The sequence below is a fragment of the Melampsora larici-populina genome (genome assembly GCF_000204055.1).
Source record: "Melampsora larici-populina 98AG31 unplaced genomic scaffold MELLAscaffold_73, whole genome shotgun sequence".
NCBI lineage: Eukaryota > Fungi > Basidiomycota > Pucciniomycetes > Pucciniales > Melampsoraceae > Melampsora > Melampsora laricis-populina.
In genome coordinates this window covers 168,482-196,260 of record NW_006768837.1, presented here as the reverse complement: position 1 = coordinate 196,260, position 27,779 = coordinate 168,482, and the positions used below count along the sequence as shown (strand labels likewise).

General features: G+C 38.9%; 6 protein-coding genes across 6 annotated transcripts; 1 reads left to right on the top strand and 5 right to left on the bottom strand.

Moving 5' to 3' along the window:
* Window positions 1–8,820: 8,820 nt before the first annotated feature.
* On the bottom strand, window positions 8,821–9,322 carry MELLADRAFT_73428 (uncharacterized protein; the record flags this gene model as incomplete). The annotated part of the gene is made up of 1 exon (XM_007417446.1): window positions 8,821–9,322. One exon carries the CDS (start codon window positions 9,005–9,007, stop codon window positions 8,852–8,854), a length of 156 nt encoding a protein of 51 aa, XP_007417508.1.
* Window positions 9,302–11,766, bottom strand: MELLADRAFT_94813 (uncharacterized protein; the record flags this gene model as incomplete). The annotated part of the gene is made up of 6 exons (XM_007417458.1): window positions 9,302–9,346; window positions 9,532–10,277; window positions 10,332–10,901; window positions 10,976–11,057; window positions 11,124–11,579; window positions 11,659–11,766. The coding sequence occupies 6 exons, from the start codon at window positions 11,764–11,766 to the stop codon at window positions 9,302–9,304; spliced, it is 2,007 nt and encodes a 668-aa protein (XP_007417520.1).
* Window positions 11,767–11,872: 106 nt separating this feature from the next.
* MELLADRAFT_73427 (uncharacterized protein) lies at window positions 11,873–13,394 on the bottom strand (the record flags this gene model as incomplete). Its single annotated transcript, XM_007417445.1, has 4 exons — window positions 11,873–12,575; window positions 12,663–12,716; window positions 12,780–13,036; window positions 13,122–13,394. The coding sequence occupies 4 exons, from the start codon at window positions 13,241–13,243 to the stop codon at window positions 12,130–12,132; spliced, it is 879 nt and encodes a 292-aa protein (XP_007417507.1).
* A 583-nt stretch (window positions 13,395–13,977) lies between these two features.
* On the bottom strand, window positions 13,978–15,133 carry MELLADRAFT_73426 (uncharacterized protein; the record flags this gene model as incomplete). The annotated part of the gene is made up of 4 exons (XM_007417444.1): window positions 13,978–14,429; window positions 14,519–14,706; window positions 14,886–14,919; window positions 15,024–15,133. Coding segments are annotated over 4 exons (777 nt in total), but the record flags the coding sequence as incomplete, so codon positions are not given.
* Window positions 15,134–15,299: 166 nt separating this feature from the next.
* MELLADRAFT_50745 (uncharacterized protein) lies at window positions 15,300–22,461 on the top strand (the record flags this gene model as incomplete). Its single annotated transcript, XM_007417427.1, has 6 exons — window positions 15,300–15,349; window positions 19,581–19,828; window positions 19,937–20,100; window positions 20,189–20,605; window positions 20,716–20,980; window positions 21,089–22,461. 5 exons carry the CDS (start codon window positions 19,650–19,652, stop codon window positions 21,753–21,755), a joined length of 1,692 nt encoding a protein of 563 aa, XP_007417489.1.
* A 1,762-nt stretch (window positions 22,462–24,223) lies between these two features.
* On the bottom strand, window positions 24,224–25,251 carry MELLADRAFT_112887 (uncharacterized protein; the record flags this gene model as incomplete). The annotated part of the gene is made up of 5 exons (XM_007417470.1): window positions 24,224–24,484; window positions 24,603–24,753; window positions 24,797–24,993; window positions 25,095–25,191; window positions 25,232–25,251. 5 exons carry the CDS (start codon window positions 25,249–25,251, stop codon window positions 24,224–24,226), a joined length of 726 nt encoding a protein of 241 aa, XP_007417532.1.
* Window positions 25,252–27,779: the final 2,528 nt, after the last annotated feature.

Here is a 27,779-nt window from a genome sequence, read left to right as displayed (position 1 = left end):
TAATTGTATATAGAAGGGAAATTGATTGTAGTATAAGGGACAGAGTTCAGTTAAGACTCAAATGTCATCTCCGAGTCGGGATTAGGGAGTTTTTTGAAAAAATCTATGATCGATGGCTGTTTATTGAAAGAAAAAAACTCGTCGGACTTCAGCTGGCGACTGTATTGTTGCAAGAGCTGATCAAGTTTGAGACCGAGAGGAGTCGCAGTTCCTTCGATGTGAGCGACAAGACCGTTGAGGTATTTTATTGCCTCGGCAGTGGTAGGAATCGGTTCGCTTTCGATCGTGTTATCTTCAGAGTCGTCTTGGGAGACATGAGCCTGTCCGTGAATCTCCTCAGCAGTTGGTAAGTTTGAAAATGATGGTGTTTCATCTTCGGGGTTCAAAAGCTCGGATATCGACATTCGATTCCTGGATGAGAGCAAGCCCGAATCTTGAAGGCGTTGCAAATCGTCTTCAAGATCTAAGTCCTCTGTAATGGGTAGGTTGGCTGGATTGAAGGCAGGAAGCCTACAAGTAAGATAAAGAGGGAAAAGTATAAGAAAACTGTAAACTTCAAAAACAGGAAAAGCAAGCTAGAGAGAATAGAGAGGGACTTGCATGTTGCTATCCTTGAATGCAATGATTCCCGAGTGGCCCCAGCAGTGCTGAATGGTCTTTCCGGTGACGGAATGCCAAGCTAACTTGGCCAAACGACAAGCAGCAAGAACATCAATTTCATACACTTTATTTACAGTCTCATTGTTGTCAAGGCGTCGGAGAGTACGTGTGAGGAATCGTTTGCGATAATGGCATTTGAATGCGTGGATAATGCCAGCATCGAGTGGCTGAACGTGAGCTGTGAGATTTGGTCGAAAGAACTCGAGCTTAATGTTGGTGAGGAGATTTGGCGGCACAGTATGACCAGCAAAATTGTCAAGTAAGAGTAAGATCTTCCTCCCTTTGGCTCGTAAGTCTCGATCCCACTTTGAGATCCACAACTCAAAGATTGTTGAAGTCATCCAAGAGGTTGTGTTGTTGTAGTAATCTATTCCAAGCTCGGATGGTGTCTTTTTATTGAAGCAGCGTGGGGATTTCCATCGACTGATAAATGTCAGAAAACGATTGTCTGATCCATCGGCATTGGTAGTACAGACAACAGTTATACATGCTTTGGATCCTTTGACACCTGGCGAACTCTGACTGGCTAAACCTCGATCAGGGGGCATCCTGAAACACACAAAGAAACAGTCAGAAACAAGAGGTGCAGGAGAAAGAAGCAGGAGAACGATGGAAATAAGACTTACGCGTAAAACAAACCTGTTTCATCCATGTTATAGACATCACACTGTTTGTACTCGGCAGTGATCTTACACATTCGAGCCCTCTCAGCTGCCACTACCTCAGGACTGGCTGATGCGGCTTCACCATGTTTTTTGATCTCACGAAGGTTGTGACGTGATTTGAATGCGTCAAGCCATCCACCACTCAAGTTCAGCCAGTCCTTGCTTGGGAGCTTTTCGAGTCGAGCAAAGTGGTTCCATTTCTCTTTGATTTGATCGCCGGTAATAAATTGACCACTCTTTTCACATTCACGTATGTAATTAACCAGAAGTGTTTCAATTTGTGGATATTTGAGCTCAGATTTGCGCTTAGTTTGGCTACTAACAGTACCAGCAGTGTCTCGAATTGATGCTTCTTCTTTGATCCATCGACTGATATTAGGTTGACTGATTCCCAAGTCCGGATATATTTTAGAGAAGTGTCGGACAGTCCCTGTTTGACTTTCACCATTTTTGTGGTACCAATTAAGGACCTCAACACGTTGGTTATAAGTCAGAGTTTGTTTGGTGACCCCAGATTTACGGCGAGTTCTGTTTGATTGGACTGGTTTTGATAAGCAGGAACGAGCCTTCTTTCCACGTCCGTGATCGAGAGAATCGAGATTGTTAGATGTCGTTCGTTTAGCTTCTTTCTTTCTATCCATCTTAATTTTTGAGTCATTGGAAAGAGTTGATTGATAACACGAGATGATAGATTGTATTGCTTTGAACTCATGACACCCAAGTGATAAGGGCTTGAATTCATCTAGACATAAAAGTATATCTACTATAAGGTGTTCATTAATCAAGTTTCCCCCATCATCAAACCAGTCTTGTTCTTCCTGAGAGAGAGTTTGTCCGTTCTTTTGATTTGATTTAAGTTCATCAAGACGTGTTTGAGTTTCTTCTTTGAGGTCTTTGAGCCCTTTCTCGAGTAGATGTAAATCATGCTCTTCAAATTGTAAATGTGATGGGAATTGAGAGGGCTTGAGGTCGGATGGTGCAAGAAATATTATGTTGCCAATGCGAGTGGCATGAATAGGATTCTCTGTGTTGAATTGAAGGGGTTCAACACCCAGAGAGGGCTCATTGCTGTCTGACATCGCTAAAATTGTATCAAAGAAGGCTTGCAGGAAGAAAATTTTCTTCCCAGCCCACTTTCCATGTATGCATTATGACCTTGGGGATCTAAAAAAACCTATGCATTATGGTTTTTGCCATAATTATGTAATTAACAAAAAAAATTGCCCGCACCAGCTGGGTGGAAGCCAAAACTTATGCATTTTGGCTGGTTATGCATGTGCGCGGGTATGCATGTGCGCGGGTTTGACTGTATGTGGTTGTAATGAATTGTATATTAGAGTTTTGAGATTCTAACAAAGTAGATAATATGGTACTGAATAAGAAAATTGTAAGATAGGAATAAGTAATAGATATTCTCATGAGGACAATATTGATGGCATGGCTTATTATATGTTTTTTTGTTGGTTATTTTTGTTATTTCTGTTTCACAGTGTGGATGGGTGGTGGGAAGAAAAAAACAAGCAATGAAACTGAAGAGGTTGAGAAACTGTGATGAAATTTTTGAATACGCTGGGTGACTGGAACTAACACAGATGGTGAGATTTGTGATATGAAGTGAATACAAGGATGATGTGGAAAACATGCTGTATTGAGAGCAGGTAGAATTGATTAGGTGCGGCTCTGAAACTTTCTATGCTGCCTTCCTGGTTCAATACCTGCAAGCAGGAAAGACAATTGACACTGTCCAAAAAAACATCTATTTGTTGTTGCTGGTCAGCGCATGCACCATTTCCCAATGGTATAATTTATACCAACACACATACTCTGTAGTTCACAACCCTTCAAGTTATGCAAGACTTGGCAAGAACACCAGGTTGACCGATGAAGATCAAGATTACATGATTGAGCTACTTGGGCGGGGGCATTCCCAGTCTCAACCTGCAAGTGTATTGACATGTGGTGTATGACTGAGTTGTATCTGCCTAGTGAACATAGCCAAAACCTCAAGAACAGTCTCAACTTGACTGTCAAGAAGACTTGTACTGTGCACCCAAGTCAATGTCCCTCAAAGCAGGCTAGGATGGTGGGAGGACTGACACATGTTTGTGTTCTAGGTGAGCCCAGTTTGCCATTTTTCTCCATCATGAAACAATCCAAACACTCATAGACATTCTGATTTAGATGAATGTTCTACCCAAGAGTGGTACCTCAGACAGGAGAATGGCCAGGCCATCCATGGAGAGCATACCCAAAATGTTCCATGGAGCTTGGAGCTGCAGTGGCCAACAGTACCTACTCATACCTGCAATCTTCAGAAGCTTAATATTGGCCTTGGACTTCCTAGAAGGAAGCTATGTTTGCGAGGAGTTTGAGGGATTTCTCAAGCATTGGCTGGTGAGTTAGATTAGTTGCCTGGTTTGAGATGTTTGATACACTGATGTTTGTCTATATTCAGTTTCCGGTCATGAATCTATATTCCACAAGCCAGCTCATTCTTGGTCATGGACAATTGCCAAATCCATCATGGTGGTAATATTGCTGAACTAATTGCCAAGAAAGGTATATGATCAAATTATCTGCCACCTTACTCAAAAGATTTAAACCCAATTGAAAAGCCATTCAGTGTTCTCAAATCTTACTTCCAAAGTACTCAAAGCCTCAACCAAACCCAAACTTCAGAAAAAGTAGGCTTGATCATGACAAAAACTTGGGAAACATTTACAGGGGCTCTCATTCACTTACGTCTATACAGTCAAACCCGTCTAAAGCCATACCCCTTGGGAGAAGGGGAAACCTATGGGTATAGAGGGGCTATGTCTTTGTTGAGGAACCCCTCTATAGACATACATTCACGGCTTTACATTGAAAACCCTCTAAATATATGAAAACCATGGCTTTAGAGGGTGGACATTCCACAACCATAGAACATATCCTAACCTAACTAAGTCCCTCTCGGACGAACGAGTAGTCGAGAGAGGGACTTACAGCTTATCCATGAAATTTGGCGTGTGAGCCTGTGGACCTTTGGCTGGAGCATTTTTCAAACTAACACACTGCATTATCTTGCTTACAAAAATCCCCCGGAGCCAAGAAATGAATTATTCTGTGAATCATTCTACATACACGGTTTTTTTAGATAGAGACTTACCCCCAGGAAGGTCATCAAAACATTGCTTGAAAAACTCCTCTTTCCTTTAAACTTTGAGTGTGGTTGAGAGTTTCTCAAAGACAGGAGTAAATTACTCTCTGAAACCTCCGCAGCGAATTACAGAGGATGGAAATTATCCAAAACATTGATCTTGAATAGATTGATAGCCATTTGGTTTGGCAGGCTGATACCGGCACAGGTGTATGTAGGATGATTCACAGCACAAATTGTTTCTTGGCTCCAGAGGAGTTTTGTAAACAAGATAATGCAGTGTCTTGATTTGAAAATTGCCCCAGCCAAAGGTCCACAGGCTCACACACCAAATTTCGTGGATAAGCTATAAGTCCCTCTCTTGACTACTTGTGTGTCCGAGAGGGACTTAGTTAGGTTAGGAACATATCCCTCTAAAAACATGGAAACATGGCTTTAGAGGGTGGTCCCCCTACAGCAACACGCAAACGCCGCACAGCGTGCCGCCGCACCACCTTCACAACAATAGCGCGGCGATTCACCGCAGCGTCATGACAAACCTATCGCAGCGTCGTTGCAGTGATTAAACATTGGATTGCAAAGGCGGCGCGGCTGAAAAAATCGCCGCGCGCTGTCGCAGCGGGCGGAATTGTAGCTGGTCGCTGGCCGCTGTCAAAGCAACAAGATGCCTACAAAGATGACACAAGCTCGCACCTGGCACATACTTATTGGTTAAAAAGAGCATATCAAATCAATATTAGCTGAAATAAGATGCGAAGGACTTGTATTTTGATACAAAGGACATATGTCAAATAGCCTTATCCCTGCGGTCTCCTCACTGTGATTGCGGCCCGGTGCAACCGCAGTGAACCCAACACGGCGGCCCGGCTGTACCGCAGGGATGGTTTGGGCCACTTCGACCACAACACGACCACAGTGATGTCGCAGTCCTCTGCGCGATGGTTTGCATGTTGCCTACAGCCATAGAAAAAAGGACTTTATATGGGTCTTGTTGTTGAAAAAGTCTAACTTGCTATCAAATATTTCAGTATCTGCCGTGTTAATTTTTTGTGAGAAGAATACATTTAAAATTGTAACTACATCACAAGATTTGTTTAATTTTCTACTGAAGGAGAAAGTGATGGAGGGCTGAATTTCGTTGGCAAAATAGGTCTTGCTGGTAATGCGCTTTCAAGAGCAGGGAGAAGGGGGTCAACAGCTGTTGCTTTGGGCATATCAGTACTTTCAATGAATTGTATAAGCAAAGATACTGCCTTCAAAGCTTCAGAAGCTGTTGGAGGTATCCCCTTTCCTACCTCCCTATTGGCCATTTTTCTATGGCTTTACATTGAAAAGATTGTTTTTTTTGGATTCTGGGCATGGGTTAAGGGGTTAGACGGAACTATGGGTTTTTTTGCAAATTTTGGCCCCTCAGGACCCTGGAATGCACGTACGGAGGTTAGTGACGTAGATTCCGACCTTTTTGTAACAGATTTTTTGGGTACAAAATCACACTTCTAGTTTGCTACAGGAGCGCAAAAGAAGCGCAAGAAGCAGAGCTTTCATATGAACTAACTTTTAACCCCATAGCACCGATACTTCCTGAGATATTCAAGTGTAAAGCCCAAAACTAGCCAGAATCGAAGGTCGGAATTGGGCCTTGGCGGCCCAAAATTTTTTTGCACCTTTGCGATTTACGCCGCAGTGAAGCAAGCTACAGGGGTCAGACCGAGCTCATCTGATAGCCCTATTCCATGCGCATCTTTTGAAGTGCTTGGGAGCGTGGGAGAATGAGTGGTGTGTAGCGTAAAGCCCAAAAACTGAAAATCGGGCTTCGTCACTACCCTCTGTAGGCGCATTCCAGGGTCCTGGCCCCTCCCAACTTGGGAGAATCAAAAAACCATCACTATAGACAGGTTAAGGCTTTAGAGGGGTACTGCTTTAGAGGGGTTTGACTGTACATAGCACACAGATATTGGGCTTAAGTTGTTATTATTGATGTTGATTGGATCCTTAGTGCAAGTTCCAGAACTGTTTGATTGTTCATCAGTATATATATATATATATTAACCTGCTAATCAAAGACTGTTTCTGAATTTTTATCAGCTTCATTAACCTCAATGTATCCATCCTTCCAGTGTCACCCCCGCATGAGATTTCCTTTAATCCTTCATTCAAGATCAACATCTTTTTCCTCTAAGATCAACATTTCCACATTTTTCTTCTTGTTACTACACTCTCATGGGTGATCCAACACATCTTGAGATGTCATGATTTGTCACTAGATATACTTGTATTAGATATCCATGTCAGGACATGCCTTAAAAGGATGTTCCACATCATAAGTGATGTGATACCAAGTCATTTTTCTTCAAGTTTCACATACAAGGAGATACTGATGTCATCAGTATCTCCCTTGTCTTGGTCAGATGTCAAGACAGATCCTAAACCTCAAGAAAAGATTTGTAACAAATCTTGACTTGATATCCAGCTTGATCTTATGGTATTTCCAAAGCCAGAAAGAGATTTAACCGTGTCTTGACCAAGCAGGGTTTTGATTGGACTTTGATCAGTCAAGGTCAAGAGGTATCTTGACCAAGCAGAGTTTTGATTAGACTATGATTGGTCAAGCAATCAGTCATGACTTGGATTTGAAAAGGTAAGGACCAAAGCTCTGACCAAGATCAGTCAGATCAAACTAGATTAAGTTCTATCCAAGTCTTGATCATTCAAGGTCTTTCTATACAGGTAGGAAGAAGTTGACTCAATCCATTTATTCTTCAGGTAAGAGAAGGATGGCCAAGGTGTGATTTTGATTCTCAGAAAGACAATCTTAGAACCCAAAACAGAGGATATTTTTTCAGGTTCCCAAAGAAACTGACTAAAGGAAATCAACTTTGAGGTTTGAGAATCAGAAATTAAACAAAAAATTGAACAAGCATAACATTAACAAAGTACAAATGTTTGACTATCAAAAGTAATCAGGGAGAAAATTTGATGAGGTGTTGGAAGAACACAAAAACTATTAAAAAGAGTACCATACTTCAAAGTGATTCAAGGTGATCAATAAGGTTTGGAACTGATTTCCAAATCTCCTAGGCATGATCAAATGGAAGTCCCATACTATGAAAAGTTTGAAATGATGTAAGTACATACCACAGGTGGTCCAAGAAGCTTTGAAAACTGACAATGCTTACTCCATCAGCCTACAGCAAAAATCATTTGGAACTGGTCACCTTCAAAGGGTCCCTCCTGGCAGGAAAACAGGCCAGAAGCAGTAAGCTTGACCCAAAAATCTATGGGTACTTGTACTCAACAAGACCTTACGGTACTTGTACTCAACAAGATCTTACCCAGAGAAAAAAAGCAATGAGGTTTCTATCTCACAGTAAACTGGAGGTAAAAAAAACTTACCAATTCAATTTCATGAGCTTGCATTGATCTATGCAAGAGATCCAGGTGAGTGTGTAATTAATCCCAGAGGTAAAGGATCATGATATATGTTATTTGATTCTGAGTTTGAGTTTGGCTAGTCTTAAATCATGAGAATGAAACAGAAGATCAGATATCCCAATGAAAAAAAACAAAAAAACAAAAAACAAAAACATATAAGAGAAATAGATCAAAAAGCTTTTTATTTCAATGGATCATGGTTGTAACTTCAAGACTCACTAGAGACACTATGTATGATTCTTGATTTTTTTTACTGATGAGTGATGAGTTGTTTTGTTTGGAAGATCAGTCAGAAGACTATAAAATTATCAATCAATCCAACTCTGTATGCACTGTGATTATGATCCATTTCCAAACCTCAGTTGTTTTTCAAATACGTTCATTAATCAAATCATTAATCATTAATCCAAACATCCAGAACCTCAATCAATGATTAAAATCTAGTGATCAAGTTGGATCAAAGTTGTAAATCATCAAATCCTTCAAGTTGATCAGTACTTGGCCAAGAGATTATATGTATGACAATTCACTAAATCTCACTTCCAAACAAAATGGTGGGTCTGCCACTTGAGCTTCTGACCTAGCTGCTTGACCTCTATATTACACAACCACTCACACAGAGCACTGTGATCTACTGGAAAGACTGTGTTTGGGATTCAGGGATCATGTATCATCAAAATCAAGAAAAATTTCTTTACCACAACATACAGCCATTCCGATATTTCTTGTCGCTCACATTTTTGAAAAGAAAAAGTTTATGAGCTCAAAACCTAAGTTTTAACTGGTTAAAACCTGAGAATTGGCTGTATTTCATTGAATTACAGCCAATTTCAAAGTTTTATCGAGTAAAAACTTAGGTTTCACCGAGTTTTGCTTTTTCTTTTTCAAAACGGAGCGACAAGAAATATTGGAATGGCTGTAAGTAAATATCTTAAAAAATCTTTAATAATTTATTTCATTCATTCAAAACCAAAAAGAACATTAAATAATCATACAAATTATCATACATGTACATTCTAAATTCCAAAAAGATCAAAATCAAATTAAGTTTCTTATAAATCTTTCTTCTTGAATCTGGGAATGAATGAATAAATGAATGAATAAATTCCATAAAGAAATAAATTAATAAATTAGTTAATCAATAATCAATTAAAACAGATTTGGATTAAAAATTTAAAACAGATCTAATAAAAAAACAAAAAAAAAGTGAAATGTATAAATTCATATATGATTTATTTGACTTTCCTTTCCTTTCCTTTACAATACAATACATTACATTACATTACTAGTGTCTTGTTTCTTTTTCCTTCTTCACCTCCCCGAAAAAAAAAACCAAAAAAAAAGAATAATTCAAATCTCGACATTAAATTGATTTATAAGATTCATAAGCTCATCAAACTTGATTTCATTTCTTGATTTGTTTTCTTCCTATAAAGTCTTTCTTCTTGATCTCAATTTATTTCAAATTAAAAAACTTTGATCATTGATAAATTATTTGATTTTCCATTTTTCTCTTGTTCTACATCTTCATTGTTTTACATTTTCTTAATCTTCATCAGGTTTTCAAAACGAATGACAATCAAACAAAAAATCCAAATCTTTTTCCAATTCCTTTGAAAAATGTTGAAAATAAACTAAATCATCTAACCCTAACACTCTTGTGGGATCCACACAATATCCTTCAATCACAAATCCTCCTTTGATCTCCCTTTCCCTTTCCCTTTCCTTTTCCCCTTGCCCTACAATAACTTCTTCAATCTCTTCTTCTCTCTTCAAATCCAACTCTAATTTCCCATTCGAAATTCCATTCCCATTCCCACACGCCTTCACATTCGAATGCCCTTTCCCAATCTCATCCGAAACCCTAAACATTTTCATCTCCTTTTCTTCTCCAATCATCAACAAGATCCCAGACTTCTTCAATCCATTCTCTTTTCCCAACTTATGCCTTCTTCTTTCTCTCAAACATTTCTCAAACTTTCGATCATATCCAAACGCTTGTTCTTCATTCCATTCTTCTTCTTTTGTAAACTCATCACTCTTTAACGTTCCATTGGTTTTCATAGATGGTAAAACATGATGTGTAGGTGTCGTATTGAATATCAATCCTTTTGGGCCCTTTCGAATCGATTCAAGATGTAAATCGTAATCTAAAACCGGAGCAGGTGTTGGAACATTATGTGATGAGATCACCAAGATTTGATGTGATGGACACTTTGAATGAAACGAATCAATAGGTTTAGGAAGTGGTAAAACAGCTACAATATAAACCATTGAAAGTTCCAAAGTTTCAGCCAAGATCTTGGTAGCTAAATCGAATTTAGCCATCTGTGAAGGTGAAGGTGATTCATAAGGTTTTTTAGGAGATTGATGAATCCGATCTGGAATAGAGATCCGAGTAGATTTAGTTGTATTGAATGAAATCGATTTCTTACTTCGAAAGCTCTTGTAAATTGATGTAGATGAAGGATGTAGAAATGGAAACCCGTGAATCGATTTAGTTGATGAATTAGTTCGATCCAAAGTAGGTATTGGTTTTTGATGATCTTCTACTTCTTCTACTTCTTCAACATTGACTAAATTACTCGAAATCGGTATCAAGTCAGGTTTTTTAATTGATGAAGTTTGATGATGATTAGAAGTTGTAGAGGTAACCCAATTCGATAGATTAATCGAATCTAATCTTTTAATCTTGGCATTAATCTTTTCTAAAAACCAATTCGAAATCACCAATTGACATTCATTTGCAAATCTTAATAAGCTTTCTCTTTCTTGTTTGGTAAAATCTTGTCTTGGTTTCATATCCAAAACACAAATCGTTCCAATACAAACCGGTTTCTCAGGTGGTGAATCAATTAAACCTGGAAAATGTGGTGCAAAGATTGGAGCTCCTGCATAAAACCTTGCTGCTTGATGTTCCAAGGTAGGTGAATTGGTAAATCTCCAATCGGCTGATGTATCTAGTACTGCAAACACTCGATCTCCATTTAAGATTGTATGTGAACCTATTGAAATGTAGATTACAGTTTGAGAAACACGATCAAGAAACCAAATGTAAAGGAAAGTGAAGCAAACTGACAAAAACTTAAATCACGCCTCAGAGAAGTGATTCCATTTAGACCGTTTTCAGCAAGATATACATTCCGATCATCATCCAAGATCTAAAACAAAGATCAAGTTAGATTTCGAAATCTTGAATTGAAGAGTATGAAATCCAAAAACTCAACTGAGACCATTGAAGCAGCCACCGAAAAGAGAGCCCTACATTTTTCTACTAGAGCATGAAGATCGGGATGATCGATCAATGAAAACGAAAGATGATGTTCAATAGGTTTGGATATCGAATTATCCAAAGCAGTAGTAGTAGAAGTGGTGGTGGTATTCGAACTAGAATGAAATGAATCTAACTTAGGTCTTAGATATAAATCTTGAAGATAAGCAAAGGAAGCATGAGAATGAGAAGTAGAAGGAGAAGAGAGAGAAGAAGAAAAGTTAGTGTTGGTAGGAGATGTGATGGGAGTTGAATCTGAAGTAGTATCTGGAGAAGATTGATGATAGGCTAATCGATTGATGATTCTTTGTCTTTTTGATTCGAATGGAGGTAAGGGAGCTGAAAAGAATTGATTAGGATGAGATGAATGATGATCAGGTGGAAGTGGTGGGTTTTCTAAATCGATTTCAGCCTAAATTCAATTCAATTCATCAAATCATTGATAAGATTAGTAAGTTGAGATTCAGAGAGACAATGAGATTATCATTTACATTTGAATATGATTTAAGATAATCTTCATAAGCTGTTGAGGATGGTTTAGTAAGACTGGATTTAGATTGTAATTTAGTTTTAAGTTTATTCAATAATTTACTACTCATTCTATTATTATTTGATGATGATGATGATGGTAGTGGTGGTAGTGGTAGTGGTAGTGGGTTGATTCGATAAGTTTATCTTTGGATTTCGATTTCGATTTGGATTTGAAGTGAATTTTAAAAATCTGAAAGAACTATTTCCAAACTCGATCAATCCACCTTTTTATATTGACTTTTGTTCGATTTTCAAGGACTATCGATCCAATCCAATTTAAGTTTAATTTAAATTACATATAAATTAAAATTAAAATCAAGTCAAGATTCAAATCATCCATCAGATCAGATTCCAATCAGATCTACACAATCAGATCTCAATCTCAACTACATACATACTAATACTACATCTTATCATCACTCATACACATCTCAATCAACTTGAATCCATCTCTTCTTCTTCTTCCATGGACTATTCCCATTCGATCCTCTTCTCTCTCTAGCACCTCTACCTTCTATCATCAATGGCCAATCATCTAAATTCAATTCATCCTTCAACCCTTCAAACTCACCGTCACCACTCCCACTAGCTCTCATCACCAAACTACTTTCATCTACATCACTTCTTCCATCTCTCTCTTCTATTCCTACTACTTCTGTTTCTTTCCATGTTTCCCATTCTTCATCACCTTCAATTCTATTCCCATTCTCTTCAATCGAAATCATCTTCATATACTCAATCAATTCTTCTTCATTCATCCATTCACTAAACTCTCCATAATATCTTCTTTTCAATTCTTCTTCTTTCTCTTTAGATTCTAATTTAATCCTATCTATCTCTTGAGTATCAATCACTTCATCTTGAATCTCTCGAAAATCTAATTCATCACCACCAATTCAATCAACAAATCAGACTTGAACAACTTGATTAAAATAGAATGTAATGAAGAATAAGAAAAACTTACTGGATGATCCTATTCGTTTACTCACCACCCGTCCTGGCACTTTACTACGCAAATCTACAAAACCAAAGATCAACAACACCTCAACCCTTTTTATCTTTACGCGCAACCGCAACTCACCTTTCTTTGGCTTAGGTTGATGAATCCGATCAATCTTCCAAACCATCATCAATTCACCCAACCCAATGAAAATCGAATCATGATCCAATCCGATCGTTGTAACCTTAAACCGTTGATGGATCTCATTCAATTCTGTTTCCGAACCACCACTTGTTCGTTGTGACATTCTGCTTCTTTCTTTACAAGTTTTCTTATCACCAAACAATCTTAACAGTTCTCCCGTTAAAGCATCATATACTTTAGTCATTCCATCTTGCCTATCAAAAGAGTGAAACAGAGATCCAAAGATCAGTCTTGAGTCGTCTTTGAAAATGAGCTTTGGATTTTGAAAAAAAAACTTACCCTCCTATTGCAATTAACATGGGTGTGATCAAAATGGATGTCACTAATGCACCTGACTCTTGTAAACACATCAATGGAGGTTTCATACAAGATCCAACCTCCAACCCATCCAAATCATCCATTCTCCAACTCCACAAATACGTTTTCCCATTCCGATCACCCGAGACGACTTGATATGAAGCTTGATTTTGTTTTGAATCAGATTGAAATCTTGGGTTTCGTTTTGAATTTAAATTCCATCTTGGATGTTTGATACTTGTACTTGGCTTTGAGAGCCTTGAAAAAACTTGAAACCGGTGGTGATGGAAATCTTGTTGGATACAAGTTAATGAACTTAATGAACCGAATTGATTTCCATACTTTAAAAACTTATCATCATTTGATCCTTCATGGGGAGTTTTGTCATTCGAAATCCAATGTCTTTCAAAGAATTCATTCGATCCTCTTTGAACCAATAAAGAAGGTTTCCCAGAACCATCGATTTCTAAAACATTAATAGATTGTAATAAATTAGTTTCGATAGGATTAATGATTTGATAACTTTCAGCACTTGTGAAGATGTTGGTGGTAGAGTCTTGATTGAAGAATCGTAATCCGGTCCACAGATGAATTGATCCATTTTGAGTGCCTACCACTAAGATATTATGATAGTTTTCATCTTCGGTGATTGCAAAACTTATATGATTTCCAATCCCATTGAATCCTTCTGAATCATTCAAAAAAACCGTTCCTAAACAACTTGATGATGATTCTTGTGGTTCATTCTTAATTGTCCAAATCTTAAGATCACCCATCAAAGAACAAGACACCAGAAAGTCATAAACTTCTGCTTTGGTTCCAACTTTTAATTCATTTTCACGATGATGTTCTAGTTGAATCGGTGTAGGTTTTTGAAACACTTGAATAGATTTCAAACAATTGATGGCCAACGTATGACGACTTTCATCCGATCCGATCCGATCCACTCTCGAACCTCCAGAAACTTCATCACATCTACAAACCCTAATCTCTCCATTCCTCATACCCCAAAAGACCTGATTTCCCTCTGAATTTAAAGAAAAACAAATCGGATCAAGATGGTTTGTTAAATGAACTGGAATTGGGGGATCGGTGGGATTACATTCTAGTTTGGGCAAAGTTAATTTTCGGGTCCATGGATCTAGACGGATGGTCGTACCGGATTTTAGGGAAGTGATCGTTAAGTTTGGGGATTCGGATTCGGTGCTTTGATGGTTTAGATGGGTTTCGGTGATCGGTCCTATGCTTGGGTTATAGGTTATCGTGCCTAATTTAGATTTCTTCCATTTTCTGTAATCAAACCAGAAAACATGTTGATTAGTAAACATATTGATTAGAAACAAAAATTGAAAGGTTTGAAAGATGTTACATAGATGAACCTTAAAAGTTTAAACCGAATCAAATATTCATTTTTCCAACTTGTTGGATCAATTCTTGTAAACTGATTTGAAGATCTTCTTATTCGTCCTTCTTCTTGTTCTGTTTGTTTTGAATTAGTTTCCCATTTCTGTAAAGTTTGATTAAATTCTTGTGATGATTGGATTTTAAAATAAATTTCAAATGCTGCCTATATGGTTCAAATTGATCATCATGAATTAAAGATATCAAAAATGGTTTAGAATTTTGATTAGTTTTTTTTCTTCTTGAAAGAGTTTGACTAAAAATAATCAGTTCTTTTCGTATGATATGATTATAGAAGATTTGTTTTTTCTTGGCGTTTGAATATCAAAATAAAAGAGTTTGTACCTGCCAACACGAATCATCTTTAATAAGATTATACCTAAAACAAAAAAAAAAAAACATGAAAGATCAGATCAAGATATTCCAATCCATCTGTTTGATCTTAGTGAAATCTGAATTGGATTATGTTATCAAATCACATACCAAGTTTGACAAACTAATGTAGAGAGTAACATTTCATCGGGTGATAAATGAGCGAATATATGAGATAATGATTCGGGTGGTAGTTGATGAATGGATGTGACCATCTTGATTGTTAATCGACTTTAGTGAAAGAAATTGGATTTGAAATTGAAGTTGATTGGATCTTGAAGCTTTTTAGGAAACATGTGAAAGAGATGTGAACGATCGGGATGAACGTTCACAGATTGAACAGGTGAATTCAGTTGAAAGTTGAAACTTTGATTGTCCAAACAGAGAGAAGAGAGAAGAAGAGAATCACATTCAAATCAAAACAACACCCAAGCAAGGTGAGTAAATGCTACAATCCAATTCATCCAACACCCAACCAACTGATCATTTCTCATTCATTAGCGGTACACAAACCTGAGACCCATCACGAAAACCCATCAAAAAAACCCATGAAAACCCTTCTGATTTTAGGGTTTTTGGCACGGGTTTTTTTCATGGGTAATAAGCTTGGTCCGCTCTTATACCCACTTGAAAAAAATTTATTGAGTTGTACATAAGTATGGAAGTATGGACTCAACTACTTCTTCCTCACCACCGCAACAAGGCCACATTCTCCCACAGAACACACCCACACCAACTCCGACAAACTCTCAGGCTGATCAATTAGCAACTCCTTTCCCAGTACCAACCCTTTCCCCAGAGGCTTGGTTACATCTTCACCACATCAATCCTGTCACATCGTCTCTTGTTTCACTACGAGCCAACATACCAGTAACACCTCAGGCCTCTCCAAAACAACCTGATTCACTGATGATCACTCCTGAGCCACCTAAGAAAAGAGGACGACCTCGAAAGCCATCAGCAGCACCACCTTCTCAACCAAAAGCTCCCCGAAAATCCAAATTGATTCAACCATCTCAACCGGTTTCTGCTCCAACTAAAACTGAAACTTCTCAAAATGAAACTGCATGTGAATCTCAAGATGATACTCGAGACGATGAGAGCAAAGAGTTGGAGGCCAACGAATCAAAAAAATGCTGGTTTACCCCTGACACCGATGGCAAATCCGACATCGATCTTGTGGCCGATTGGTGCAGCGTTTTCGAGAACTACAACGCATGGCGCACACAAAAGCAGGTGGTTGTTCGCGAGAGGGTTGCAGCATTCATTGTACAAATGGGTCATACGCCAAGATCAGGTCGAGAGTGTGAAAAAAAGGTAAGTGTCAATCACCGGAGTACAAAAAATTCAAGTTCCGTTTTTACTAACTTTGAGTTAAATACACAGATTAAAAAACTTGAGGGTTGGTTTCAGAAAGCTGATGGACTCCGAAAGGCCACGGGCGAGGGGAATGATTCCGATGAACTCTTCCACTTCACCGTGTCAAAGGCCGAGGTTGACTCTTTCAAATTGGCTATGAGGCGAAAGAAAGAAGAGCCTGGTGGTGGCAGTCTTCAAGGTACACACTCTCGATGTTTCATTTGGTTGGTTGATATAAACTCACTGACTGTATGTATTTAACAGTCAGGATTTTACGCGAGTGTCCTTGGTATGAAGAACTCGAGCCAGTATTTCGAGATCGTCCATCTGCACGTCCTTTGGCCACAAAGGACTCACTCGGTAATCAAGTACACCGCTCAAAGCCTCTAACTGAATCAACCAACGAGAACACCTCTAGTCCGACCGAAAGCACCTTGCCTTATACGGTATTGGACGACACTCCACCTCACCAAGAGCGCGAATTTTCGATCGACCCTGGTTTGGCCGATGAAAACACGTCATCTCAAGAACGTGGAACACCCGGTATCTCAGCTTCCACAAGATCGGTCCGACATGCCACGCCTTTGGTTGGTTCCAACAAGCGTCTCCGTGTTAAGGAGTCACCGAGCGCTTTTGAGGTCAAAAGCAAAGAGTCACCTCAAAACTCATTGAATATGAGTGCCCTATTCAATCGTCTCCCCACCAGAGAAGAACGAGAGGCAAGTGAAAGTCGAGCGGCGTTAGCTCAACAAAATATCAGCCTTAACATAACCAACGCAATGTCCAACATGATCACTTCAAATCGAGCAAATGAATTGGCAACCAAACAAACTATTGCACTCGCGGAGATGAATGTGCAATTGCGCCTGGCTCGCGGCAACTTGATTATGGAACTTTTACGAGGGGGAATGGATCCTGAGGCAGCAGAGGCCTTTGCTGCGCGCCAGTTACCCGATGTCGAGTCCTCACAGTCGCTCCAATCCGGATCACAATCTCATCAGGCTAGTGGAATGTGAACATTATGCACTGACTTAAAGTCGATTGATTAGCTACACTCCGACTTGAGTTAAATTCGTAGAGCGCTTGTGCAATTCAAAAAAATTAATTTCTTCTCTTATACGCTGATCAACAACACGGTCTGAGAAATGCTTCACTTGATGAAAATTTTTGTATTTTCTTTTTGTTCAAGAGACAAAGTACATGTTTATGTCTCTCTTATGAAGCTTAAAATTGGTCTTATCTTTTATTTCAAGTACCTCAGAAAAGTTGAATGTCTATCTGATGTCACTCGCAGAATTTTTTTTGAAGTTTCATTGAAATGAATAAATTGGATTGTCTTCTTGCACATACAGTGAGTTTGTTAAGTCATTAACACATTTACATCCAAAGTAACTTGACAAGAAGCAAACACACAAAAAAAGACAAAGTGAAACGATTTAAAAAAAACAATGAATTGGACATTAAATTTTGTGTTTACCCCTTCAATAGCCTTTGTCAGCACAATAAGCACGGAATAGAACATTCCGGCGTTGAGATCCCACTAACTCCAACTCAGCCCTCCTCAGAGCTGAGTCCGTAAAGTCCGTAGTGTTTCCTTCGACTTCCGAGTCAGTTGAGTTCGCCAAAGTCATTCCTGCCATTGGCGAACCTTCAGCAATAACAAAATTATGTACCACCACACAAGCCGAGATCCAATCGCATACAAAGACTGCATCTTTCGAGTTGCTGATAGCTAGTCGTAGCTCGTGGAGGGATCCGAAACGCATCTGTAACATTCCATTACAATGTTCAGAAGCAATTCGGATCTTGGAAATCGCATTATTGAAGTGATTTTGTGACGGTGCAAGTCCTTGAAATCGAGTTCTTTTGAAGACTGGCACAATGTGCTCCAATGACGCATATCCCGAGTCAGCTAGGATGTATTCACCCTCGGAAAAGAAGGCGGCCATATCCTGATAAAACTAAATCATTCAAGTCAGTATGAATGATTTAGAACATGTATGAAAGTCCAAGATTACGCACACTAGTTGACTTCAATACACGTTGATCATGTGCACTTCCGCACCAACCATGATGCGCATAGAGTACCCTTCGCTCATCATCGCATATTATAAGTGAATTCAATGCGTATATGGACTTTCGTGTATAGTAGTCCTCCTTGTTTTTGGAGGGTGCTGCCGCCAGAGGAACCAAAGTTCCATCGATAAAACCGACACAGTGTTGAAACCAAGATGATTTCCCGATGCGTGTCCTAATTTTAGCTCGTTCTTCGGCATTCGGCCAACGTACATATTCCGCCTCAAGTTCAAGGATCGCCGTAATGCAACGCTTAGTATAATTGTCCACGCTTCCCTCTGGGCAACGTGAAACATGGTCAGTTCAAGCTCAGTTGAGAGATTGCTACCCCACATTAACGTTGACTCACCCGACACCGAGAAGATTTTGGCCTTCACGTTACGGGAGCCTCCATTCCCCGATAAGCCAAAGTTTGCCAATGTGACCAGTAGCTGCCACTGGACTGGATCCTGGTCACAAGTCGAATTGTTATAAAACACAAGAGACGATCCTATTCGGTGGAGAAGCTTGGTGAAGTCTTCCTTTTGAATGCGTGCCTAAGATGGTATTGAAAGCAATATGATCAATCAAACCCTACTTTTCACGGATCAATCTCTTGAACGCACCACCGACATCCAAGTACGATCAGTTTCATCAAACCAATCTTGGAAACACTGAGCCTTTCGACTACAACGAGGCCTGCGATGTCTGGGAAGAGGGTATCTTCTTTTTTGCGCTTCTTCTCTTATCATCAAAAGGACTTCTAGAATTGAATCGTCTTCTTCCAATTTCCGCTTTCGTTCGTTGATGTAGGCCCCCTGTTCCATGGTGGTTAACATTAAGACCGTGTAAGCAAATATGATATTGCGTTCTCGATGGCCAATGTTATCGTCTGACTGGTCGTTTTTTTCGTCATCGTCGTCGGGATCCATGAAGGAGACCATCATCAAACAAGCGATTAAGTTGGGAATGAAAGAGGGGGTAGTGGGTGAAGTCATGGTGGTTGTGGACGCAAGAAGAGATACTTGAAGTAAAATCATGGCGTCAAGAGATGATAAGAGTTGCCTGCGGGCGGAGATCCTAGGCATATTGGAAATAGTAAGTTGAAGGGGTGAGGTGGACAAAGGGTTACGAGGCAACCCATCACGAAAACCCGTGCCAAAAACCCGAAAATCAGAAGGGTTTTCATGGGTTTTTTTGATGGGTTTTCGTGATGGGTCTCAGGTTTGTGTACCGCATTGTACACTACAACAGATCACTTCTTCTTAAACATCACAAAGAAAACTCTTTAAAGTGGTTCACCTTCCCTTCAAAGGTCAGATTATGAGGATAGTGGAAACCGAAGCTCACCCTCGGATCCAACCAGAACCAGAACCAGAACCAACTGAAGAACATCAAATCAAGATGGTCTTACATCCTTCCACTCGTCGATTCTCTCGATACTTTAATTTATTGTTTTCTAGATTATTTAATTTCGCTACAAGAATCTCTCCTTCATTATTGTAAGTCAATCTCCATTTAATTATCTAACAAGTTTTGATTTTTGGTTTTGAATGCTTGTCTTTTGTTTTGTTTGTGTTTTGGTTGGACGGCGCGGACGGGGTTGATAGGAATGCAATTGTTGCGGCTACTCAAAGATTAGATCTTTCTTTAGATCCTTCCAAGACTATTAATCGACTTAAATCATATCGTTGGCATTGGAAGAATGATGTTCAATATCTCATCATGATCAGTGTGGCAGGTTTAAGTTTATATATCTGTGGACTACCTTGGTGTAAGCAAACTCGCATTGAACCTCAAATCAAATCAAATCATTGACGATCATCGGTTCACTGATCGTTTGTTTTTTCCGTCATCTTTAGTCTTCAAACTGTTCATCATTCTAGCTTACTCAACGGCTCTTCTAGTACCTCTCACCTCTCAATTCTTCTTACCAGCTTCTCCGATCTTCACATGGGTGATCATGTTCTTTTCCAATAAATACATTCCCATGAGTTTTCGTTCCAGGATTCATATTTGGGTGTCCATCTTACCTACCTTGGAATCAGTTCTCTACGGTGCCAATATCTCAGATATTCTCACGCGTTATACGAATCCTTGGTTAGATGTCATTGCTTGGTTACCGTATGGTGTCTTACATTTCGTTTTACCCTTTGTGACGGCTATCTTCTTGTTCGTCTTTGGGGGTCCGGGTGCGGTGAAGTTCTTTGGTAAAGCTTTTGGGTATATGAATTTAGCCGGTGTAGCTGTTCAAATCCTTTTTCCTTGTGCTCCTCCTTGTAAGTGATTCCTTCAATGACTCCTCCCAAACCAACCAAAAGCTAATCATCGAATCCCAAACCTATCTTTTTTTTTCCAATCTGATCGAAATCGAAATCGAAACAACTAGGGTACGAATTAAGTCATGGAATCACACCAGCGAATTATAATATCTTAGGAGAAGCCGGTGGATTAGCTAGGATCGATCATTTGTTTCATTCCAAAGGTTATACCAATACGTTTCGAAACTCACCGATCGTCTTTGGTGCCTTTCCTAGTTTACATGCGGGTTGTGCTACACTTGAAGCTTTGTTCTTGTCACATTATTTTCCTAGATGGAGAGTACTTTATTGGACTTATGCTTTTATTTTGTATTGGAGTACAATGTATTTAACGTAAGTTTTCAAGTCGAAATCGTCATGGTTTTTTTCTGCTGGGTGAAGTGTGGTGGGGGGGATGGATTGATGGATTGATATTCTCTTTTTTTTTGGGTGGAACAATAGACATCATTATTTAATTGATTTAGTGGCAGGTGGATCGTTTGCGATTTCAGCTTTTTATTTATTCTTAACAGAAGATCAAAGACATTTACCTATGTTGAATGCATCTAATGCAGGAGAAGAAGAATCGATTGCCAAAGGATATCATACAGGACTTCGAGGGATGATCGGACATAAAGGAGCCAATGGATCTTGGACTAATCTTAATCAACAAATCGAATCAAGTCATAGTCATTCAACTCAAGCTTATCAATCTGTAGACAAACGAAACCTAGATGATTTAGAAAATGGTGAGATGGGATATGGTGGATCGAGGCATTATGGACAAGGAAGATTTGAAGAAGGTGATCTTGGATCTTATACTTCTTCGCATCATCATCATCATCTTCAAGATCAATCCTCGATCCCATTAACTTCAGATTATAGATCTCCAGCGAAATCTACGTTGACGAATGTTCAATCGAGAGCCACTAGCCCGGTTCCTGGTTCCAAACCTTGGACCGGATTGAGTGAAGATGATTATGCGCTTCATCATCATTCGGCTGATGTTTCTTTAGATAGTCTGGGAGCTGGCTCGAATGGTTTATCGGCTAGTGCTATTCCTTCGGTGGTTGGATATGGGATGACGGTGGACCCGGTTGCGAGAACGAAAACTCCGAAACTTGAATGATTGATTTGGAGCGGGAAATCCGATGGATTGTAAGAAGATTAGGAAGCATGAGTTTGATTTAATGGAAATTGTCAAAAATTGAGACTTGAAGATTGGTTTGATAGATCAATGATGATTGATATTTCAAACATTCAAAAGAAATTTAATGAGTCTTTATAGTAGTTAGTTTGAAGAAGAAGAAGAAATGTGGATCACTTTTTGGTTTAATCTTAATGTTTGATTATGTTTTTCTTTTTCTTTTTCTTTTTTCGTTTTGATTGGATTGGATTGATTGATGAAACACATCAAGAGCAAAAGAAGAAGCAGAAGAAAAGATTATGATTTAATTTCTCTTGAGCTCTTGTTGTGATTTTTTTTTCTATAGTCAGTTACTCAGATTAATGAATTAGTAAGGTGTTTCTTCCTTCAAAGCCCCAAAAAAACGACAAAAAGCAATGTGTGGTTTAGGTTTTGTATCTTTTTTTTTTCTGGTGTGGGATGTTTTATTTTTTTGGTTTTACATATCTATCTGATTCTATATATTCTCTTGCATTTTTTTTTCTTTTTGAACAATGGGGTTTTGGAGTTGCTTATAAAGGGAAAGAAGAAGGGGTTTTTATTATGATTTGTTTTTTTTCGCTTATTGAATTTGAATGAACATTTTTTTGTGGGGGGTGATGCAACGTTTTATAAGGTTACAAAATTGAAACTACATAGGGGTTTTATGAAAAAAAAAGTTGGGTTTGAGAGTGTCTAAAAATGATAGGTTTTAAATTCATCATCATCATCATCATCATGATGATTTTACAAACTTTTTGTTCTTTTTAAGCTTCATACTTCATCATATTTGGTTTTGAATTTATTCACTTTTTCCTTTTGATTTTGATTTTGATTTTTGTTTACAAAATTCAAAAATGTGTTTTTGAAATAAACAAATTAAAATGAATGAATGAATGAACCAATTGAAGATTTTTGGTTTATTTACAATTTTTTCAAATCAAAGCAATGGAAAAAGAAAAAAAAGGTGAAAGTAAAAGTGAGTTTTGTATTGGCTGAGAACCTTTCTTTGTTAGGTCTCTGTGAAGATCATTTACGGTACAATTTGTAGTGAAGTCTATATGTAGATGTGTGGATCCCTGAGTTTATTTTGGAAAAGAATTCAAACTGTTTGAGTACCCACTTAAGATGAAGGGGCAATTTCCACACAGCTTCATATGATGTAAAGTTCAATAAGCTCCAGATTCTAACTTGGCTGATCAACAAATCTTAAACTGTCCAAAGCCAATGGTTGAACTTGTTATCTATTGCATCAATTTTTAACATGTATGCATCATGTTAGATACTTCCAGTTCATAACTTGAGGGTCATATGATGATGTTAGCATTGGTTCAGAAGAAGTATGGGACCAAAGTGCCATACTGCAAATTAAGGGGATTGGCAAAGAAATTTTAAGCTTCACAAACAGGGTTTTTGGGCACCTCTTTCCTTCAACAGTCATTTTTGAGGGATTTTGACCTTGTAGAATCTTGTTTCCATCTCACCAGGTCTGCTTCAAGTCTGTGATTGGTTCATAAATCACCTTATGTTGTACCACTTTATATCATAGTTTCCTATTCCAATCCTCAGTGTATGATGTTTGTCTATATGAAGACTTTGCATCCTCCTAGCAATGGATTCAACACATTACTTCCTGCCCATTTTTGCATCAAAGATTGTGAGCAGATCACAAACCCTGGTGCTTATCCTTGTGCCTTTTTGTTTTCTGTCAAAGTTGGTTGGAACACATCAATTTTGATTCATGTGTTGATAAAATTTGGCCATCTCAGCACCCTGATCGGGATCAACTTACCTTTCCAATGCACACCATACTGTTCAATCCAGTAACATATCAATTCTCTAAGAATGGCTCAGGTAGCTGTCTGACCTGCGCTATTTGGTGTATGAATATCTTTGCGTGCTTAGCTGCCAAGCTCTTCAGCTCATCATAGAATTCCAATGATGCGCTCTATTGAGCTGTTTTAATCTCAATAATGTTATTCAAGTCTGTCAGGATGGGTACGTTAAAAAAAATCAATTGGGAATAGGCTGAAGCGTGATCTGATTTCACAGTCTTTGCATGTGAGCAGTTTGATGTAAATATGCCTCCCCTGTCTTTGAGATTCTATGCAAAATCAACTCTGGATGCAAGAACAAGTTTCAAACAAAAAAGCCCACACTTGTAAGAAATCTTTTGGAGAGATTTTATGAAATGGGATGGATGATATGCTTGCATATCAAAATTGACCTTATTTCTCACAAATTCCCAGCGAGTGTAAGGGGGCAAGGGATCATAGCTTACGGGAGTCGGATAGTGCTCAGCTCTCAGGTTCCGCAGCAAAAGATATAAGAAGAAGTAGTCTGAACATGCGTTGTTGGGAATCAAATGTTTCTTCCCTTCTTAGACTCCTGGTCTGTCTCAACTTGATTTTGATAAGCTTGAATTGATATTCCTAAGCAATAGCAAGTATAGAAACTACGTATCCCAAAATCAATATTCGGGTAGACAGTACTCTCCTTGAATGAACAGTCGAACCAGCCTTGGCTAAGAAGATCTGCTCTTTGGCTGCATCTTGAATACATTCTGCGAGGTCCTTGCATTCAAGTCCTTTTACCTTTGGAATATAAAGATTTGGATCTACTCCAGCTGTTGCCGCCAAGAGGATAACCTCATATTTGTCTTGTGATGAACATGCACCACAGGTTTTGAGGAGCTGTATGGCATTGGTAGGTGAAGATGGAATATGAGATACGTCAATATACTACTCCGAATGCTTTTGAGAGTGCTCCAAGAGCTCTCTTGAGTTGCAAAATTTCGAAAATATAGCTTACCTTTTGCAACGAGTGTTCGATCTTCTTCGTATCACGATTCATCCTAGCAATCAAGATTTCTAATAAGGCTGCTGGTCTGTGTGAAGAGAATCTCAGTGCACCATTCATAAAGACAGACTTCCGAGAGTTCGTGAAGTCTACGAGTCCGAGGCTGAAGACATTCGAACTTGTATCAATAATCAAACTTAACGCACGGTTTTAAAAGCTGACGGTAATAATCAAATTCCTTCCCACCAATGCTCCAACACGCAAGGCTCAGAGCCTGATAAATTTGTAGTGAAGCATTGAGATATCGAGAGTCTTCTTCGATGTTTCGACTTCTGGGCACAAACCTCCTCAAGGCATCATGAAATTGGACGGAGTCTGGAGCTGATAAAGGATTGATAGAAGACTATATATATATGAACGAGATTCGAAGGCAAGAAGAGTATGTCAAATCAAAATATTCGATATCTTGCGAGGTTTGATTCCAACAGCTACAAAACCACATACCAACGTCACGCCATCTTTAACTAGGTTAGGAATAGGTGAAAGAACTAGATCCTGTACGTTATTTGAAAATAAATCCATCATGTCATCATGGATCAGCCTATGATTTCCATCAGAAGCGAATCTGAAAACAAACTGACTTGATAGCTGCAAGTGACATTCTCTGGAATCTTTGTCCTCTTTGGCAGCGGGCGATCACCTATCAAGTAACATGGCTTGGTTGGTTGCTTTGGTTCAATATTAGGTTTTTTTTCAATAGAGTCTGTGGAAAGGATAGGTTCACAGTCACCGTCAGCCCTTGGGGCAGTTTGCCAAGTTGAGATGAGCAAAATTTTAGAACCTATCACTGACTAAGTTCGGTGAAATTACGGCACCAGGCGCTCCAGCGCATGATGAGCAATAATCCAAAAGATAGTCGAAGTAACATGATCGAAAATGTAAGTTTGAGTTCAAAAGCTTTTTGTATTGGTATAAGTTTAACGTCGGATGATGATGATTTCTTTGAGTAAACTACTTTGGCGTTTAGCCAAAAATGATCTGATTGCGACTCATAGAGAGCTTCAGTTGAGCGGCCAGCTCGAGGATCCAATCAGCCAGAGTAACTAAAACACTCTTTGTGATGACAGAAAGAGTGGCAGCTTCAGAAGGAGCTTATGTCGGGGGGTTGGCTTCTCTCAAAGTGGGTGACTGTCGTCCGCTTGATATCGTTCAGGATCAGCTCAGTTGCCTGAACACTGTTTGCATTCTCTTTGTGCTTGAGCTTCAAATTCATACATGAATCCTTTCCGGTAGGCTTGACTGCAATGAGTAGTATGCTCAAAATATACAGTAACTTTCAACAATCACACAGTTTCGCTACTTTCAACCGTGAAAAACGAGTTTTCGAACGACCGCACCATGGTGATCGATTTGTAAATCTTCGTTGCAAGATATAGCACTATGATAATTCCATCCTTTCTCGGGACTTCAATCGCGGCTCTGGAAGTGAATCCACGCTCGCCGATGTGCATTGCAACGCATCATCTGTTCATTAGCGTCACTTCCAACCGCTTCAGTCAAAGTGTCTAAATTAAGGTTACCAACACTGTGACAATATAGCACGTGACATCCTTCCAAATAATTATGTGTGCATCGGGCAAGTCAACCAATTTTGCTTATGGATGCGCCGTGAAGCTCGATTATGCGGCCGATCGTCTTCTATCACCGGCACATGAGCATAATTACCGATAGGGCGACTCTATCGGAATCTCACATTTCTTATCAAATCACACAACAGATATATCAGTAAATAGTCAGGAGAAGAATGATCCGGAGAGTACTTGAGAATATATGGTTGTATTGTGCAAGCTCTGAAACAGACCGTCAATATAGGTTTTTGGATGTAGGGTGTCAAAAAACCAATGAGTACACAGTGGTTCACCTAAAGTTGAGGGGCAAAAATTGGTTGAACAAATTGATATGCTTGAGCAATAGTGTTTGGCGTGTTTTTGTTACAACACTGCTAATTGACACAGGAAGGCCACAGAGGTTCCAACTCGAAATTGTAACAAAGCAAAAGCCCGGTGTGATGGTGATAAGATAAATACTTCTATATATAGTGAAAATGGAAGGGGCAGTGGGTATAAATTTTTACTTGATCTTAAACCATTAAAAATTCTTGCGAGGGAAATTTTAAAAGCCAAAAACTGATAACAAATATAGATGATACAACATAATATAATGAAATTTGTGAAGATGAGAGAGAAGAAATTACCACACCACTGTTTTTATGAAGAAGGCAAAGAGCAACATAAAAGAGCTGCTGTACTAAAAACCATGAGTCAGTAAGATTCTTCTTCAAAATGAGGAGACATGATTTTCATAAAAACCTAGCTTGTCTTTCAAAGCCACCTTGCCTGCCTCCAATTCCTGTTAGTTAAAATGTGTTCCAACTACCAATGAAGATATTGAAGGAGTGATGCAGTTGTTTTTGCAATATTTGGTTGTACAGATGTTGTGTAATTGCCATGTGGATTGATGTGGAGAGCTCCTCTCAAAATCTGCGGGCTCTTGCCATCTCACCTTGGGTTTGACATCCGCTGTAGCGGTCTTTTGCGTTTTGACCCCTACATTGTCAAGAGCCCGCACAATCACTAACTTAACTAAGTCCCTCCTCAAAGCACAGACATCCTCTGGAGCCTGTGGAGGAGGAACTTACGACTTAAACACATATTCCTGCTTGATAAGAATGCAAGAATCCAATTTCTTGACTGTTTTGGAGTCTTTATCCTTCAAAGACTCTTAGTTTACAACATGCACTCTTTCTAGAATTATGAGTTGGCCGGAATACTCTCCTTCATCTTGTTCACATAACTCATATGACAACACATCATCCATGGAAAGACATTGGCTTGAAATGCATACCCAAGAATGTGACTTTCAAGAGCCTTTATCACACAACTGCGGTGAAAAGTGGCTCTCATGAACTGATTCAAACAAATGAACATTATTTATGTGTAGTTGTAGCAGATTTGTGTGTAAATATCTCAATTTTTCAAATCACCAATCTGCCTGATTGTTGGATTTTGGAGCATCTCAGAAGAATCTGAAGTGGGCAAAAGAATCAGAAAAATTTGCCTTTTGTATTTCACAAGAGCACCTCAAAGTTCTGGATTGTGTGAGACAGTGAGAATGATGTCTAGAGATAGT